Raw genomic sequence first — 16,818 nt, forward strand, 5'->3', positions numbered from 1 at the left:
CACCCTTGAGTGCTGAGGCTGCTGCTGCCCTCTCCAAGACAGGATCTGTGTCCCCAGGCACCCTCAAAGCAGGTTGTGGGCTTTGGGCTGGCCAGACAGGGACACACACGGTGGCCACGTGTGTAGGAGCCGCACGTCCCCAGTAACCCTGGAGCAAGAGCAGGGCCTGCGGGCACAGGATGCTGGTAGGTGTTAGGAACGCGGCGGTGGCCTTCGGCCTCGCCTCCTCCTCAGCGGAGGCTGACGGAGGGGTCACTGTTGAGCAATCGGAGGCGCTCCCATAACCCTGGGAACGAGAGACCAAACCCAGGAATTTTAATACAGTGTTTTCTCTGTGAATGCTTTTGCTCTGATCCACGCAGATGTGCTGCTTGCGTAACTGCAGATACAAGATAACTGAACGCGTGGAGCCGCGGGTGTGCGCGGCACGCCGGCGCGCGTGCGCTGCGTATAGGGCACGGTAGAGGATTTATGGTAGCAGCACATTGAAACTTTCAAGATGGGGTGGGAGGGAATTCCTTTAAACCAAAACAACCATATCTGCATATTCATTTTACAAACTCTTCTGGAAATCTTGCATAAGGAGTTAGTAGGTTTACATTATGTTTATAGGCTGGAGAAATCTGTTTTCTATAACCACTGGGCTGTTCCAGTCTTGATATTTCACATACTGACTAAAATCAGCAACTCGTCCTTCTGAAGTGCCATTTATGTAGGAAAACATCCTAAACCTCTTTACAAAAATATACAGCTCTAGGAAACTTGAGATTATTTTTTAAAAGCACTGCAGTCATTGTGAAAGTGCCTATCATGAAGAATATTGTCTCCCTAAATGCTAGTCCTTTATCTAGTGCACTTTTAACCTTCCATAAAACGCTCAGAGTCAAGTCTGGCTAGATGCCAGAGTCTTGAGTCTCATACTCTATGGAATCGAGTTGTATGGAGCTTTTTTGGTTTCTCTTTTTTAAAAAGCAACACAAGTTTTTGGTTTTTTTTTTCATAGACCAAATTCTTTAAAAGTTTGTGCATGAAAATGTTTTGTCTGTATCTCAACAGTCTTTCCATGCTTCAAGTAAATGCGGACATTTCTGGATCTGTAAGTTCAGGTGTCCTCTCGACGTCTTGGCGTTTGCCGCACGGCATCCTAGCACTGAAATCAGCCACTAGCAGTGCCAGCCGCGCGCTCGGGCGCTCCGGAGGCTCCGTCCGCGCTCGCTCCGCGTGCTGCATCCCGCTGCCATCCCGCCACCCTCCTTCCAGCAGCCCGGGCCTCCGAGCGCGCCGCGTCGAAGAGCTCTGTGCGGATTCAGCGTTATCGTAAGATAATTTCACAGCATCTGATACTTCACATAGGCCACTGGATTCTGGTTTGGGAGGAAATGTCCAGGCAATATCTGCAGGTCTTTTTTACTTTGAAAATTTAATGCTGCTTCCCTGGTGTCTCAACATCTTTCAGGTTGCAGCATGATGAAATGGTTTTAATATAGGAGTTATTTTTCAGTGTTCAAATGCTGTAGCATTACATTTCCTCTTTTGAATGTAGAAAATCCCCTTTTTTTTTTTTTCTAAACTGCTGGTTAAAAAGAAAGAAGGAAAGAAAGAAAGAAGGATTTTCTTAGGAGCATCTCTCTCACGGCCCCCCGCAGCCTCATGGGGCTTCTGTCTCCGCTAGCTGCCTCCACGGTTTGCCGAGCACCGGGGCAGGCAGGGCAGGCACAGGGCAGGTTTAACCCACTTTTAACCATTCTGGCAACCTGGTTCTCCCAAGCAGACAGTCGGATGCTACAGGGTGTCTGCTGGGGGGTCCCCGCGGTGCTGGGACAGGGATGGGGCTGAGGACTTGCAGCAGTCGCTGCAGTAATAGAGGCAGAATCCCAGCTGAGCTTGGGATGCCGTCTAAACCCTGGAAGCTGGAGAGCATGGGTTGAAAAGCGCTCGTCCCCGCGCCGGGGAGCGGGCGAGAGCGCTGCCGCCATCGTCAAAACACAAATGTTTAACTAAGCCATTCACCGGGGAGCGGTGTGTAAATTACAAACAGTTTAAGAGATCCTCGAGCCTCGCATTGCGCTAATAGAAATGGCCTTTTAGTGCGCGCTTTGCATAGGATCCCTTTGAATGAGAATCCAGATGGCAGGAGCGACGTAATTATTATTCATTACAGTTAATAAGTAACACTCGGAAGCCCCCGTCAGCTCCACAAGTCCCCTGTGATCGGCGCTGTGCAAACGGCGAAAAAACAGCGCTGGCCACGGCGTATTTGGTCGTTTGGGTTAGAGGGGAGGGTGAAGCACCCGCACGCGTGTCCAGGAGGCCAGACCAGGCCGTCGCTTGGCGGAGCGGGTCCGCAGGGAGCTTCCCACTCTCTCCTTAAAATGAAAGAAATTTCCCTGTGTTTCCAGAGAAGGCCCTAATTTGGGCCTTTTAGTGCTCATCCAGAAGCTGCTCGTGGGGAGGTGCCAGCCAGCTCAGTGCTGTTAATGGGCAGCATCTCGTGCGCCCCAGCCCGCGGCGGAGCCAGCGCCAGCCCCGCATCCCGGCCTCGCCGCGGAGACTCGTCCTGCAGCGAGCGGCGAGAGGAAACCAGGGAGGCCCCCGGCCTCGTGGCCATTACCCGCTTCCTGCATTCCTCCTTGTTAATTGTCTAATTCCTAACGAATCCGCGGCTGTCCGGGAGGCTCTCTGATGTGCGCCTCTCCTGACGCGTCCTTCCCGCCCCTCCCCGGCTCCAGGCCTCGCCGGAGACCTTGTTCCTTTAAAAACGCCGTCCTTAAAAAAATCAGAAATGCTCAGCCCAGAAAAAAGGCAAAGGGAACTTGACATTAGTTGAGCTTGAAAGGCTCGGTGCTGTGAAAAGTGACTGACGTGTGAAAAGAGGCTACAATTAGTTCTTTCCCCGAGCACTCTCCCATTCAGCGCAGGGTCACTCCTCCAGCGAGCCGCGGCTTTGAGCGTAATGCGTTGTGACAGTTTGAGATGATGAAGAATAATTCTTGTATTCAGAGTTGCTGCTGCTTCCCCACTAGCCCGACACATCAGGCTGGCTGTCATTGTAGCGTCTGGCCGGCCGCGGCTCGGCCGTGCCGCGCGGGAGCCGCCGCGCGCGCTTGCTGCGCGCGGGGAAGGGTCAGCGCTGCCAGCAAATGGGTTTTGAGGGTGTTTTGCAACGGCGCTTAATAGCCTGCTGTAGGGGAAGGCAACCGGAGAGAAAGGAAAAACCATTAGAAGAAATAATGCGCTGGAGATGAGACTTTTGAGGAGACATAAAGGAGCTACCATGGCTTCGAGTGGACCACTACAGAGAGCACAAACAAGAAAGGCAGCATAATTTATGAGTGTTCCGGGCAAAAGAGGGCTATATGGATTTTCTTCAGGCATTGAATTAATGTGCCATATAAATTGGTTTCACATTGAAGCTTGGCAGGGCTCTGTACCTTCCTGGGTTGGCCGTAGCCCTATGACAGTTCCTGGAGCTCTTTGGAGCGCAGCGCGCAGCGAGCGCGCGGGGCCGGTTGTGCTCTGCTCCTCCCTCTCTCCTCAAAAATCCCTGAAAACCAAGCGGGATTTTGGGGGCAGAACAACCAGCTCCAGCGCGGTGTCGGGAAGCCGTAAGGGGCAGCGGCTCCGCACCGGGGGCTTTCCCAGCCTCTCCTCCGCGCGGCAGACGGGGCCTCGCGCCGCCGCGCGTCCTGGCCCAGCTGTGCCAGATGTGCGTGGCCGGGCGGGCGCTGCGGGGCCAGCGGCGCTGCCAGATGTGCACAGCTGGGCTGCGGTTCCCGCTGCCGCTCGCAGCGCGGCAGAAGGCGCCTGTGCCCTGGAAATCACCGCTCCTCCGGAGCCCCGGCGCTGCCAGCGGTGCCGGTCGCGGTTACCGTCAAACGCGCAGGCAGGGCTAGTCCTCGCCTCCCCTCAGATGACTCTCCTCATCGCTCCGGCAGATGTTCCTGCTCTTTCCTCTTTTTCCACATCCTTTTTTGTTGTTGTTTTTAGAGGCACGAGAACTTCGTGAGCTGCTTCCTCTGGGGACAGGGGCAGGTTTTAGCATTTACGTTTCCAGTATTAGCATTTATTTGTATTTGTGTTTGTTTTTCACGGGCTTTGGAATGCCTCGGGGAGCCATTTACGGGGCCAAAATAATGCAAGTGCTGGTCTTCTCACAGTATTTCATTTCCTTGATGGTGGAAATACTACAAGAAGAGCAGGTCTCATGTTATTTTGACCCCATAAATAGCTCCCAGAGGCCCCTTTCTTCCTTCTCCCACCCACTCCCCGCCCCCCAAAATCAAATATTTAGGTTTCTGCAAAGCCTGACTTCTCAACCCTGGTTATCTTGCTTCAGCAGAAGCAAATTGCAGTTATTACAAAATAGCCAGCGAGTCTATAAGGCAGAATGGGTTTTATATGATGCACAATTTGTTGGCTACTGTACAAGTTCATTAAAGTGTATCATAAGAGGTTGTTTTACTGGTACATTTAAGGAAGTTAATACATCTCGACAGTATATGCATGGGGGAATGCAGATACAATAACCCTCAGACAGGCTGGGGCCAAGTCCGTTCCTGGCGTAACTCCACCAAAGCAAACGCAATCGCTCGCAGGACGGATTTGTCCTGCTCTATTTGAGCACGCGGAGCCGCCGCGGCTCCCGCGAGCCCGGCTTGCTCTGCGCCCGCGCGCTTCGGCTTTGGGTTTATCCCCATGGCGTAGGACACGGGAGGGTCCTGGGGGTTATGGGACACAAGGCCTGGGAGCCGCGTCCCCTTGCAGCTGGGAAGGGCAGAGTTGTTCCTATGGGACCTGCTGCCCCGGCCAGTCCTCGGATTTGGCCTCCTTTTATACCCAAGAGCTGCTGCGGGTGGGCACGTGGCAGGGCCGTCCAGGGCCGCAGCGCAATGCCGCTGCGCACTTGTCTCCAAACTGCCCTTGATCTGCAGGGAAGATCTGGAGAAAAGGGAAAAAGTCCTTTGCAAGGTTTTTTTCAGTGTATTTTTTTTATTACTGAGGTAACCGGACGAAACAGGCCCATTCTGGGCAACCCAGGAGAGCGCTGGACTTGGCGCTCTGCTCCTCCAAGGCCGGGGTCTCCGGAGCCGGTTGATCCGTGGGCTGCGGAGCGACGCAGCGGCGCGGGGCGAGAGCCGGGGCCGGCGGGGCGAGCGCCGCGTTTCCTCCCGGCAGCCCCGCTCTCCCGCGGCCGTTTTCAGGTATCCAACTCCCCGGCTCTTCTGCCGCGTAATTGGTTCCAGAGCGAGCGGATTCTCCGTGCGGAGCGCGCGGACGCAGCCGAGCGGCCCCAGCGAGCGGCGGCAGCGGCCGGGCCCACGCGGGGGGACCCGGGCGACGGCCCCGCGCGCTCGCCGCGTCCCCCCGCACGCTCGCCGCGTCCCCCCGCGCGCTCGCCGCGGCTGGCACCAGTGTCGGCAGTGCCACCCCCTGGCAGCCGGGCGCACTCGGCTGCCCGCAAGGACAGCAAGGTGCAGAACGGCCAGAAAATCCCCGGAAAGCAGAGGAGCCAGGGAAGGCTCCGGGAGGACGGCAGCAGCCCCGGGAACGGTGCGGAGCGAGCGCCCCTCTCCCACCCTGCCGCCCTCTCGCCTTTGGCTGCGCTTACGGAAAACACAACATTTGCCCGAAAATCAATTATAGCTTAAAAAAGGGAGAGAGAGAGGCCAGGCGAGTGAGGCGTAACCTCGTCAGGAGTTCAGGAGCCCTAACGATGTTTGATGGGGCCGGAGCGCGTCCCGCGTGGCCGGGCGGCCGCGCCGCGAGCGAGCGCTCTGACGTGAGACGCTTAACCAGAGCCAGCTGCGCGCCCGGCGAGATGAAAGCACCAAATCAGACAGGATAAGCGCAGTATTAGTGTGGGATACGCCACTCATTTCTGATTTAAATTACTGTTTTTACTTCCTGAGCTCATGGGAGCGCGCGGAGGGAAGCAGAGCGCTCCGTACGTGTGCATTCCTTAGCCGAGGAGCTGTGGCCGGGTCAGCGCGCCTGCTCGGAGGCAGATTTTTCCTCCATGCTCTACCTGCATGGCGAGGCCCGGCCCTCGTCCCCGGTTGCCTCTCCCGGCCCTCCTGCAAATCCTGGGTTGCTGGTGGGAATCACGCAGCTTTCCAGCACGGAATGCTTTCCGCTTTAGTGGAGAACCTACCCAGTGCTTTCACCATGTATTTTGTATATAGGGTAATACAGTTGCGATGTTTCTAGGGAGCAAAGCCCCCGGGCAGATGGCAGCGACAGGGCCGTGCAGGGGGGACGAGGCCCTCGCAGCCCGCCGGGGACGCGGGCGTCGTGTCCTAATCTGGGCCGAGGCGGCCGCCGGGTTCAAGTGGGCGGCGGGCGACGAGGGGCCGCGGCGCGAGCGGCTCTCGAGCCTCGAGATTAGCGAGCGGCGGCGGCCCGGGGAGGCTGGCGAGGGGGGACCGAGGGGACGCCCTGTGTCTGCAGCGCGCAGCAGAGGTGACATTTGCACCCTGCATCCCCAAAAGCCGTGCCGACCCATGAGACTGTGCCAGGAACAGTGTCTTGGTGCTGGGTCGGGTCGGCGGTGTCACCTCCCAGGACAAGGATGTCCTCCCAAAGCCCTGGTGCTGCTCAGGGGACACGGGAACAGGGATGGGCACCGTGGAGAAGGCGGGTGTAGCGTTGGAGCGATGCTACAAAACGCGGGTTCGCCTGGAAAGCAGATTCTAACGGCCCCGCTCCCCTTCCCCGCACCGCTAACCCAGCCCGTTCTCTGTGTCGTTTCAGAGCTGCAGCGAGAGGGAAGCATCGAGACGCTGAGTAACAGCTCGGGCTCCACCAGCGGGAGCATCCCCCGCAACTTCGACGGGTACCGCTCACCGCTCCCGACTAACGAGAACCAGCCCCTCAGCCTCTTCCCCAGCGGCTTCCCGTGAGCCGGGCGCGCGAGGAGCGAGCGGGACGGGCCCCTCCGTGCCCTGCGGGTGCTCCCCGTTACCCCAAACGAGTGGCATCTCTTCCACGCGAACCTTCCTGGAACGTACTCGCAAAATCCTGACTCTGTTTTCCTGTGCAATATGAAGAGACTCTGTCTTCGATCCTCCTAGCTCTGTGGCTTCTTTATTTTGCCGTGTTCAGGAAGAGGTGCGAGGGGAGAACTGTTTCAAAGCCGTTTTGGGTTACGCACATGGCTTCACCGGCGTTATCTGCTTTTTGTGTTAAAAGATAAAGGGAATCTCCGCAATGTAGTGGTGCGAGCGCCAGCCAGGAGCTCCAGCCGTCTGCAAAAGTGCCGAGCATTAAGGAATGGGCTGGAGAGAGTGGAAACTCAAGGACTTTCTGTGGACAGGGCTGATAAGGTTATTCCTTCATGGTTGCATCTCCCTGCTGCTCTCCTTCCCCACTGATATGCATCAATGCCAGGAGTATTACGAATGGAAATGTCTCTTTGTTCTTCGGAAGAATGGTCTCTATTGCTCCAGTTTTATTCTAGTCATGTATTTTAGAAATATACTTAATTGACTAACTGCAGTCGCCAGTTTCTCATATTTGGTTATGAAAGTTGTTCACTGGAACGCTGATATCTGTCCAGAAATGCATGTGTCATTGAATAAATCTAAGTTAAACAAGAAACTGCTTAAATGTCAATGTTCATGGAGTGTTGCTAACCTTGATGTGTGCTTCATATATCTTCCTGTACCAAAGACTGTGTGCGTATTTACTAACTTGAGGGCTTTAATTAAAGCCATCGGTGGATGCTATTCACCAGTCCAGCTTGGTTTTGCATCTTTGTTTTCTCATACCTCTGTGCAAGGACATTTTTTTAACAACAACAAAAAAAGACTTAAATGAGGTTCCTTGTCCCAGCTTAGTGCCTGTGAAAATCATTGTTGATATCTGATGGATGATAAATATGAGAGAAAAGAACCTTGCTTGGCTTGTTTGTTTGCCTCCTGGCGAAGAGGATTGTGGATATATAGGTATATATGTGTATATACGTGTATATACATATGGACTTGATTGTTACTTGCCATGGGTTGGCCCAGCTGAGTGACACGTGCTGCTTGCGTTGGCTCTGGGTGATCATCCCACCTGCATCCATCGCGTTGCAGGGCCACCCGTGAGAGCCTCCTACAACCCCTGCACGATTCCCTTGCTAAAACTGTCCCGGGCTCACCCAGAGCAACCTCCTACATCTCTCCATCTCGGCCAACTTGCATTGAGCAGCCGGGGCTGGGATGAGACCATCAACGTAGGGCGTTTCCTTCTCACTACTTCTGCTTAACAGAAGCTGTTGGAGTTGTGGAGTCGAGAGGAAACTCTCTGAACCCACAAATCTTTTTGCTCTCCTCTAGCTTCCAACCAGCCACACTGCATGGTGCAGAGGTGACCACCCTCTTTCTATGGCAGCTCTGAGCACCAGATACCAAATTCAATCTCAGGCTTGATTTCCCTTAATTGCAATGCCCCCGCTCAGATCTCAGAAGCTCTTTTGTTGTTGTTCTCTCCAGGGTTGGAAACCACTAATAAAATCTGTGAGTCTGCAGCAATAATTTCAGTTTCTTGCTCAGTTTTCAGTCAGTCCTTCCTCAAGGAAAAAAAAAGCGGGGGAGGGCTGAAATCAGGGTAGAGTTTGGCCGTAAGGAAGTGCGTGCAGCTCCGGCCTGCCGGCTATATCGGTGCTAACATGCTCGGCGGTAACGCTGCGTTTCTTTTGTGTCTGCAAAATAAAGGCCTGAGCTCGGCGAGTCGGGGTAGGACTTGGCATCGCGAGCAAATGCAACCAGCGGGTCAAGTCGGTCCACGCCAGCGAGGATTTCTAGCACGGTTCAAGCCAAGGTCAGCTCCAAAAGTTCAAACGAAATCCAGCTTAGCACATACAGAAGGGGTTGTGTTGTCACCGTGCTCCGCGGTTCCTTGCAGGGACAAAGTTCTGCCGACGGGAAGCGGCGGCCGCTCTCCGCATTACCGCGGGCTCCGACGGGCCGATGCTTCCGCAAACACCCGCGGCAGGAGCGCGCGTGATGCCGAGTGGCGTCGCTGCAAGTGGATTTGTTGTTGGCAGGCGCTAAATCACTTCTTTATAAGCGCCGCAACACGGCCGTGTGGAACTGCCCGGTCGGCAAGAAGCTCCTTTGAATCAGGATGTTCTGTTTGAAGAAGGGGGACAGCTACAAACAGGGGCTGGTGTCTTCGCTGCCCCACACAGACCCTCTTGGCCATACGTGTCTGCAGCACCTGCTGTCCTTACGCTGTGCCCGTGTCCCCTGCGTGCTCAAGCTGAGCTCTAAGGGAGCTTTGCCCCTGAATTTAATGGCAGCAGGATCGCCGTTTTTGGACCCAACCCAAACCCAACTTTAGGTAGAATCAGAGAGAGTCGTCGCGTCCCCGCGGGTTCAGCCACATCTCACACGATGCTGGAGATGCCCGGGGACCTGTCCGGCAGCAGCAGCGAGCGCTGCATCCTCATCGGAATCACCGGCGCCGGAGGAGCCCAAAAGACACGTCGCACTCGTCGGGTTTTAAACTGTTTCCAGTAGTGGAAGCAGTGGCCTCCTGCTGAGTTCAAAAGGCAAAACGTCTCGTTTAAAGCCAGGCGGACTGTATATCACTGTGGGCACAAAGCGGAGCTGCGCTATCAAAAGTGGAGTTCACATTTCATAAATTAACATGAAACACCGCGTCCCTGCGCCGGGTGCCGTGGTGAACGCGCGCATGTCCCGCGCTTAAATCACCGGCGGGGGGGGACGCGCCGCTGCTCGCAAAGTCAAAGGTTCTACAAATGTGACAGTCGGGAGTTCCAATGGAATCAAATTGGGAGGGAATCTCAAGGCCGGCGACGCAGGCGCTGCTTCTCCGCGCTCCTTCCCTCGCTTTGGCCAGGGGCTGCGCGGGGTAGGGAAGTTTGCGCCATTTCCTGTTGTCTTTCCCTTGTGCTCCTGAGATATTGTAAAAATGTTCGGTATCTTCCAGTAGGTCGTAATCACTTCGCCCTAATGCTTCGCAGCTGCTAAGTGTAACGTTAAACCCCGGCATCGGAGGGCTCACAATTAGCGAGGCACCGGAGCCGAGATTGTGGCCCTGTGATTGCAAAGGAAGAAAAGGAATTTTTTTCTTTTTTTCCCCCCCTTTAGTTTAGCTTGGATAAAATAGGAATGAAGTTGTAGGACGGGCTGCATGAGCCCCCACTGCGGCCTTGCTGTCAACAGGCAGCCAAGAAGAGCCAGTGGCTGCGAGTGCGTGTGGGTACATATGGGTGCATATGAGTGCATGGGGTGTGTACATGTGCACACGTGTACATACATGTGTCCGTGTTGGACCGTTGCTGCTGGTCTGGCTTGGTGCAAAGCTGTTTGCAAACGTGATGAGCCTTTTATAAAGCAGTGCGGGGCCAGCTAACCTCCTGCTGCTCTGTAACTTGCGTTGAATGCAAAGAAGTGTAAACTGAGGCTCATGCTGGCGGCAGCTCCCACGGCCCACAGGGATTCAGGTCTCCTTGGGCTGCTCTTATCGTGTCCTCACCATCCACCATCTCCGTCCTCACCATCCAACGCCGCAGGGATGTGGTGGCCAGCAGATGCCCAGCACGACTTTGGGACATCCCAACCATGGGGACCACGTCACCAGCCCAGGCTGGAGCTCAAGGCCACGGCAGCTGCAGCCCAGGGCCACGGAGCGAGGCCGCTGCCAGCTGTGGGTCTCCGAGCACCGGGTTTAACCATGAATTACCTTTGCCACCGCGTGAGGCCTGCACGGATTTGCACCAGAGGCTTTGCAGCCCAGCCTTGTGCTGCAAGAACAAGTGAGTGCTCCCTAAAAGAGCCAAGTGCAGCCCAGGAGTGCGTGACGGAGCCCATGATGGAGCCCATGATGGAGAATGAGGCGACGGGGCCCCTCCTGCGGCACCCGCACGCGCCGGAGCTGCAGCTGCCACCGGGCCAGTAGAAATGATTAATAGGCAGGCCCTGGTCTGGATCAAGGAGGAGACCTCACGTTTCCTCGGGAGCTTCATCGCCTCAGAGGTATCTTAAATATTCTCGCGCTCGCAGCCTATCAGGAGGGCAATTATCTGGCGAGCAGTCGGGTGAAGTTAATTTCTAATTTAATACAACGTTAAAAGGTTGTCAGGTTGAAATCTAATCTCGGAGCGAGACATGAAGCGTCTCTTGAAAGCGAGTGTCGTGGGCTGGCGCGGGCTCGAGCTGCAGGACGTGACCGTGTCCCGCGCTGAGCTGTGAAAGTGTCTCCTTCCTACGGAGCAGCGTGGAGCAGCATCACTTTTGTGAGCAACACGGTAAAAGTGAGGCTGGTCGGCCCTCCCAGATGGCCCAGGATTTCAGGGAATATCCCCATTAAACACGGGCACAAGGGACACATCTCGCACTTTATTCCTGCCCATGACCAGCACATTATTTATTTTGGCTGCAGACATTCTGAAGTAGAATCCATTTTCTTACACAGAGGAGATGGTGATTTTTCTGCAGTCGCAAAATTCAAACTTAGGAGAAAAACCCAACTCAAGGCATGAAGGACCAGCAGAGTCGGATCCTGGGTTAGCCCATTAGCAAATACGTTCCCAAATTGCACCTAAAGCAGACAGGCCCACGATGTGAATCCCGCACAGGAGCAGGTAACTTGCCCCTAGTTTAACTTGTCCCTAGTTTAATGCTGTGACTTTTAAAAACTCATGGCCCCAAATGCAATGATTTTGGTCCCAGCGATGAGCATGAGAAGATGCAGGTGAAGCAGCCCCGTTGCACCGGTGGATGGACGTGCCAAGCTGGCTGCGCCCCTTGGGGACACCGCAAGCCCCAAGGGCTGCGGTTGCCACCCCCCCTACCCCACAAAGAGCCTGTGGAGCAAGAGGGGGGTCTGGGGAGGGATTTGCAAGATGTTTCCAGGTGCTCATGGGGCAGGATGCTCCCCGTAATGGGTGTCCTCGCACCCCCTGCTCTCCAGCTGCCCCCGCGGGGATTGTGCGGCTTAAAAATAAAGGGGACGAATGGGAGCGCCCCCAGCACTCCCTCCCCGCGGGGTTTTCTTTGGATTTGCTCCCGACGGGGGCCCCGCGGAAGGGAGACCGGTTCAGGAATCCCAACGGCACCCGGCCTGGCCCGGCCCGGCGGAGTCGCTGCCCCGGCACGGAGGTTGCGCCCCGCGGGGACCCCGTTTTATTTTTATCTTTTTCGGCTGCCCAAAACGCCGCGGTGAAATTGCGACCCCCTCACCCGGCCCGCCGCGGCGTCCCGTCAGATCTGCTCTCGGAAACGCCGCCCCTTCCCACAATCATTCGCGTTTCTGCGTGTGTTATTTATTATTATTGTTGTTCTTGTTGTTTTTTGATCGAGATATTAGTGTGGTCGGGCTGGGAGCGAGTTGGAGGTTGCTGGGGAGGAGGGTCGGTTTTGTTTCATCCCTGCTGTTGCTGCAACGATCCAGGTCAGCCCGTTTAACAGTCTCAAATCCTCACTTTTAATCCCGCATGGGCCGGGGCCGCAGCCGTAACAGCATTATTTTATCAAATAACGTCGCTCGCTAATCTCTTTTATTTAAGAGATGAACCGGCCACGAAGCGCGGCTCTGCGCGGGGGCGCCCTCGGAACTGCCCCGCTCCCGGCAGCGGGACTCCCCGTCGGGAAACGGGCGCAAAGAGCCACCCACGCGCTGAGCTGCGACCAAGAGCCCGGCCCGGGGCTCGACGGGGACCCGCGGGTGCGCAGGAGCCGCGGCCGGGGGCGGCTCGACGGGACACGCGGCCCCGGCGGGAGGCGCCTCCCCGTCCGCGCCCGCGGAGCCGCTTTGCCCGCTCCGCGCTGGGTCCACTCGCCGCCCGCCCCGTCCCGTCCCGTCCGCGGGGGAGCCGTCGGGCCACGCGTGGCGGCGCAGCCGGGCGCGGTGCGCGGCGCTCGCCCCCCGGCCCGATCCCATTACGGCGATGAAGCGGCGGTAATGCCATTAGCCCGCGGATTACGCGCCCGCGCCGGGATGTGACACACTTTCCCAAATGGAAGTTTTTTAAACAGGGGGATTTACGTGATTTCCCCTCCCCTCCGCCCCAGCTCGGGTTTCACACGGCGCTGCGGGTCCCCCCCGCAATAACGGCCCCCGCCGGGGCTCCCGTCGCCTTTTAAGGCAACGGGCTCGGTGCGTGCGAGGCGCCCGGGCCTCGACGTGAGGGATCCCGCGGCCGCGCGCGGGGTTAATTCCGCCCCCGCGGAGGGGAGGACTCGCTCTAATTGAAAAAAATCAATCAACCTGCGGCCCCGGCCAGGGCTCACGGATCAAAGCGGCGCGGAGGTAACGGGGGCGGGCGCCGGGCGGAGCGCGGAGGATGCGCGCCCGCCTCCCCCCGTCCCGTCCTCGCGTAGGGGCCGCGCTGCCCGCCCGGCCTCGGGGGTCACCGCCGCCTCCCCCGTCAAACAGGCCGGGAAAAGTGTTTATAAGTTGTTCCAACTCTGGAGAAACTTCGTCAGCGCTTGTGCCTGTGTATCCCCGCATGTTGTTATTTTCCAGAATTCGGGGTTATTATTCGGGAAATATTTTCTTTAAAGCTGGAGAGAAATCTGAACACTCCGGGGCAGGGGGAGCTCGGGGGCTGCCTCTCCGACGGGGCGAGTTGTGTTTCCGCAGCTGCGCGGGGCTCCGCGGCCGCTCAACGGGGCGCGGGGGCAGCGGCAGCCGGGCTGGTGCCGGCCCGGGTGTCTCGTCCACCCCGTCGCGGCCGCCTGAGAGCGGCGCGAGGCCGCCGGCTCCGTCCCCCGACGGTGGCGCTGGCGGCACCCGCAGAGCGGGTGTGAGCGGGACGTGCAGCGAGCAAAGAGCCTTGGGGAGGCGGATGAGGAGAAGGAGGAGAGCGATCCCCGACGGGGACGGGATGAGAGCAAACCAGGGCCGGGTAACTAAAGCCCGATTTCATTCTCCCTCCAAGCGGGTAATTGAAAACCCCGGGTCCCGCCCGTCCGTGCTCCCTGAGCCGGCAGCGGGGCCGCTCTGGCCGCAGACAGGGTGAAGGAGCAGTGTGAAGCGGGGGCGGTCGGACCCCAGACCCCCACACACCCCATGGCTCCCCGAGGGACAGGGATGCGCCCGGGGCCGCCTCACCCGGCACCTGCCGATTTGCTCCGGCCCCATCCAGGCTCTGCGGCCCCTCTGCTCCAGGATCCCGCCCCCCCGGGGCTGGGCTCCCCGCGGATTGCGAGGGGCCGGGCTGGATCCCCCCTCCCACCCCCAGCTTCGCCCACCCCGTCGGGCCGCCCTCCCCGAGCGCCTCTGGGGGGACTCCCTGCCCTGTGGGGTGGGCAGTGGGGGCCCTGCAAACGCGACCCCCCCCCCCCATCCATCTCCCCGTTCCCCCCGCAGCCGCCGGTGCTTTGCGGGCCGTGCCCGCGCCCAGGTGCCCCCGGGGCGGCGGCAGCTCCCCGGGGCGCGGGCCCGGCCGGCCCGGAGGAGGCAGCGGCCGAGGGAGGCCCGGCGGCTTGTGAGAATTGTTATTTTTCATCAATCAGCCGCAATTTGTGTAAGTGGCCCGGACAGGACACCAGCCGTCCTGCTGGCTGGGGTCACGGAGACAACACAGCGATGGAGAAGAGCAAATTGCATTTGCTCAGCAGCTCACAGATCCAAATTACGGGCCTCGCATGGCGCGGGGAAGGGAGCGAAAGGTCCATGTGACATGAGGGAAATATGAAGGACTTTGACAGGTCTTAAACGGCCTGGCGCCAAGGCCTAAGTCTACGGGCTAAAAATAGCGAAGGGATGAGGAGAGGAGATGGGCAGAGATGAAAGGGGAAGCGCGAGCGGGGCTGAGCCCAGGGGGGGCGGGAGGGGCCAGGAGGGGGCGGCCGGGCCGAACCGGGACCGAGCCGGGCCGGGAGGCGCTGCTCGCTGGGGCCGCACGGGCGGCAGGACCGAGGCCTTTGGCCGCTCTCCCAGCGCTTCCCGTTCCCTGGGAAAGAGGGAATGGTGTGTGGGAGGGTAGTGGCTCTCCTCTCCTCTCGGCCAGGGCACGGCAATCGGTGGGGGCGCGGGGCACGTCTGGGTTTGCCCGGCCGCGGGTACGGGATGCCCCGTCCAGGGCCACGGCATCCACGAGTGGGTTTCGCCCCAGCCTGGCGAGTGGGAGAAGCGGCCGTGGGGCCGTGTCCCTGGGAAAGGGTGTCCGAGCTCCCTGTTCACCTTCCCCACGACGGTCCCACCGCCGGCGCGGCCGCAGAGGAACAGGGAGACACGAGTGCGGCTCGGGTTTTATTCTGCAGGCGAGGGCGTTTGCGACGTGACAGCGGCACCGCAGCGCGGAGCGGGGGGCGCAGCCCCAGCCCCACGCGAGGGACGGGGCGACGTGGTCCCTGCTCGGGCCCGGCCTCCCGCTTTGCCTCTCGGAGCCGCGACATGAGTGTCCACCCGTCGCCGTCGGGGCCGCGGGCCTGGGGCGATGCCGTGGGGAGAAAGAAGCAGCTCTGGCTTGACTTTGTGAGAAGGAGTTGATTTTTAAAAAAATGAAGAAAAAAAAAAAGAGGGGAGCAGGAAAGGCAAGCCCCATTTTCCCGTTTTTGCCAGCGCTGCCGTCAGCAGTTTCCCGCGGCAGCGAGGAAGCAAAGTCCAGATCAGGTCTAAATTTCAATCCCTGCTCCCCGCGCCGCGTTCAATGGTCAGCGGGAGCCGCTGCTCCTCACCGCGGCGCCGGGCGCGGGGAGCCCCGGGCCGGCCGCCCCGTCGGACGGCGGCTGAGGGGGTCCCAGCAGCGGCAGGCAGAGGTGAACCTGCCGCGGGACAAGGGCAGGTTGTAAAGTGCCTCTGATAACGCAGCCCGCGGCTTTGATTTGGGCTCTCGGTGGCGCCAGGAGGGGACGGACGGGGGTGGCTGTCAGCAAGATGTAACCTCCGCAGGGCGGGGGAGAGAGGAGGAGGCATCCCCGGCGGGAGAGACACGGCTGAGACCCCCTCGGGACCCTGTTCCCACCGCGCACCCCGCGCCTCGCTGCGCACCCGCGGAGCGGGAAGCAGCTCGGGGCCGGGCGAGGGGGCTCTGCCCCCCCGTCTCTTTCCCCCCCTCGTCTGGGCCAGAGCGCGGCGGCGGGGGCCGGAGCCTTGGGAGGATTGCAGGGCGCTTTTTGAAGATTTGGGGGTAAATATGAAGTGACAAGAGACGGGTCTTTATTGTGAGGGCTCAGCCGCCTGGCGCCAAGGTCCTCTTCAGCAAACGAAGCCCTCAGTTAATCAGAACAGATCTCCAAATGGACCTCTCCAAAGGGACACACACAGAGCCCTGCCCGCCCCCCGCCGGCTCCGTCCCCCCCCCACCTCCCCCGGTGCCACCTCCGCACGCCAGCCGGGGGCAGGGGACCGGCCCTAATCCCTCTGCAAACAGCGCTGGGATTTTCCTTCAAGATTATCTGCATCCACTCGCCCGAGTAAACAAACCCCGCGGCTCGTTCCTGCCGGCAGCGACGAGGAGCCCGCGGAGCCCACAGCCCCCGGGCTGCTAAAGCCGCCGTCGGGCCAGGCCGGACCGGGCCCGCACTGCCGCCCCGATGGGACCGGCGGCCGTCGCCGAGTGCGCAGGGCTGCGCGCAGGACCTCCCCGCCCCGCTTCCTCCTCCTCCTCCTCTTCCTCCACCCGCCGCGCGTTGTAGCGCAGCGGCCCGGGGGGTGCGAGCGGGGCCCGGCCACTCACCCGGCCTCGGCCGTGGCTCTGCTCGAAGTCGCCGCCGCTGCCTCGCTGTGCCCGGCGGCCGGGCCGCCCCGTCGGCGGCCGGAGCGGGGCGGGCCCCACCGCGCTCCACGTCCCGGCCGCTGTCGTAAGACGGCGGAGCCCTGACGGCCTCCCCCGGCGCTGCGCGGAGCTGCGCGCCCCGC

The 16,818-nt window shown here is 59.1% G+C and overlaps 1 protein-coding gene across 7 annotated transcripts in view; it reads left to right on the plus strand.

Annotated features, from left to right (window-relative positions):
- Positions 1-6,905, plus strand: part of BCAS3 (BCAS3 microtubule associated cell migration factor) — a 272,079-nt gene extending 265,174 nt beyond the window's left edge. For 5 of the 7 annotated variants that reach the window (XM_088536029.1, XM_088536047.1, XM_088536076.1 and 2 more), the window contains one exon: positions 6,751-6,905. In XM_088536029.1, coding sequence (XP_088392155.1) covers positions 6,751-6,899 — 149 coding nt within the window. In that variant the 3' untranslated portion in view covers positions 6,900-6,905. The remainder of the gene's footprint in view (positions 1-6,750) is intronic. The other 2 variants (XM_088536061.1, XM_088536069.1) reach the window with 1 other exon arrangement.
- The last annotated feature ends 9,913 nt before the right edge of the window (positions 6,906-16,818 follow it).

The sequence above is a fragment of the Tinamus guttatus genome, unplaced genomic scaffold, assembly GCF_059628265.1.
Source record: "Tinamus guttatus ecotype Peru unplaced genomic scaffold, ASM5962826v1 Tinamus_guttatus_pri_ptg000043l, whole genome shotgun sequence".
Taxonomy (NCBI): domain Eukaryota; kingdom Metazoa; phylum Chordata; class Aves; order Tinamiformes; family Tinamidae; genus Tinamus; species Tinamus guttatus.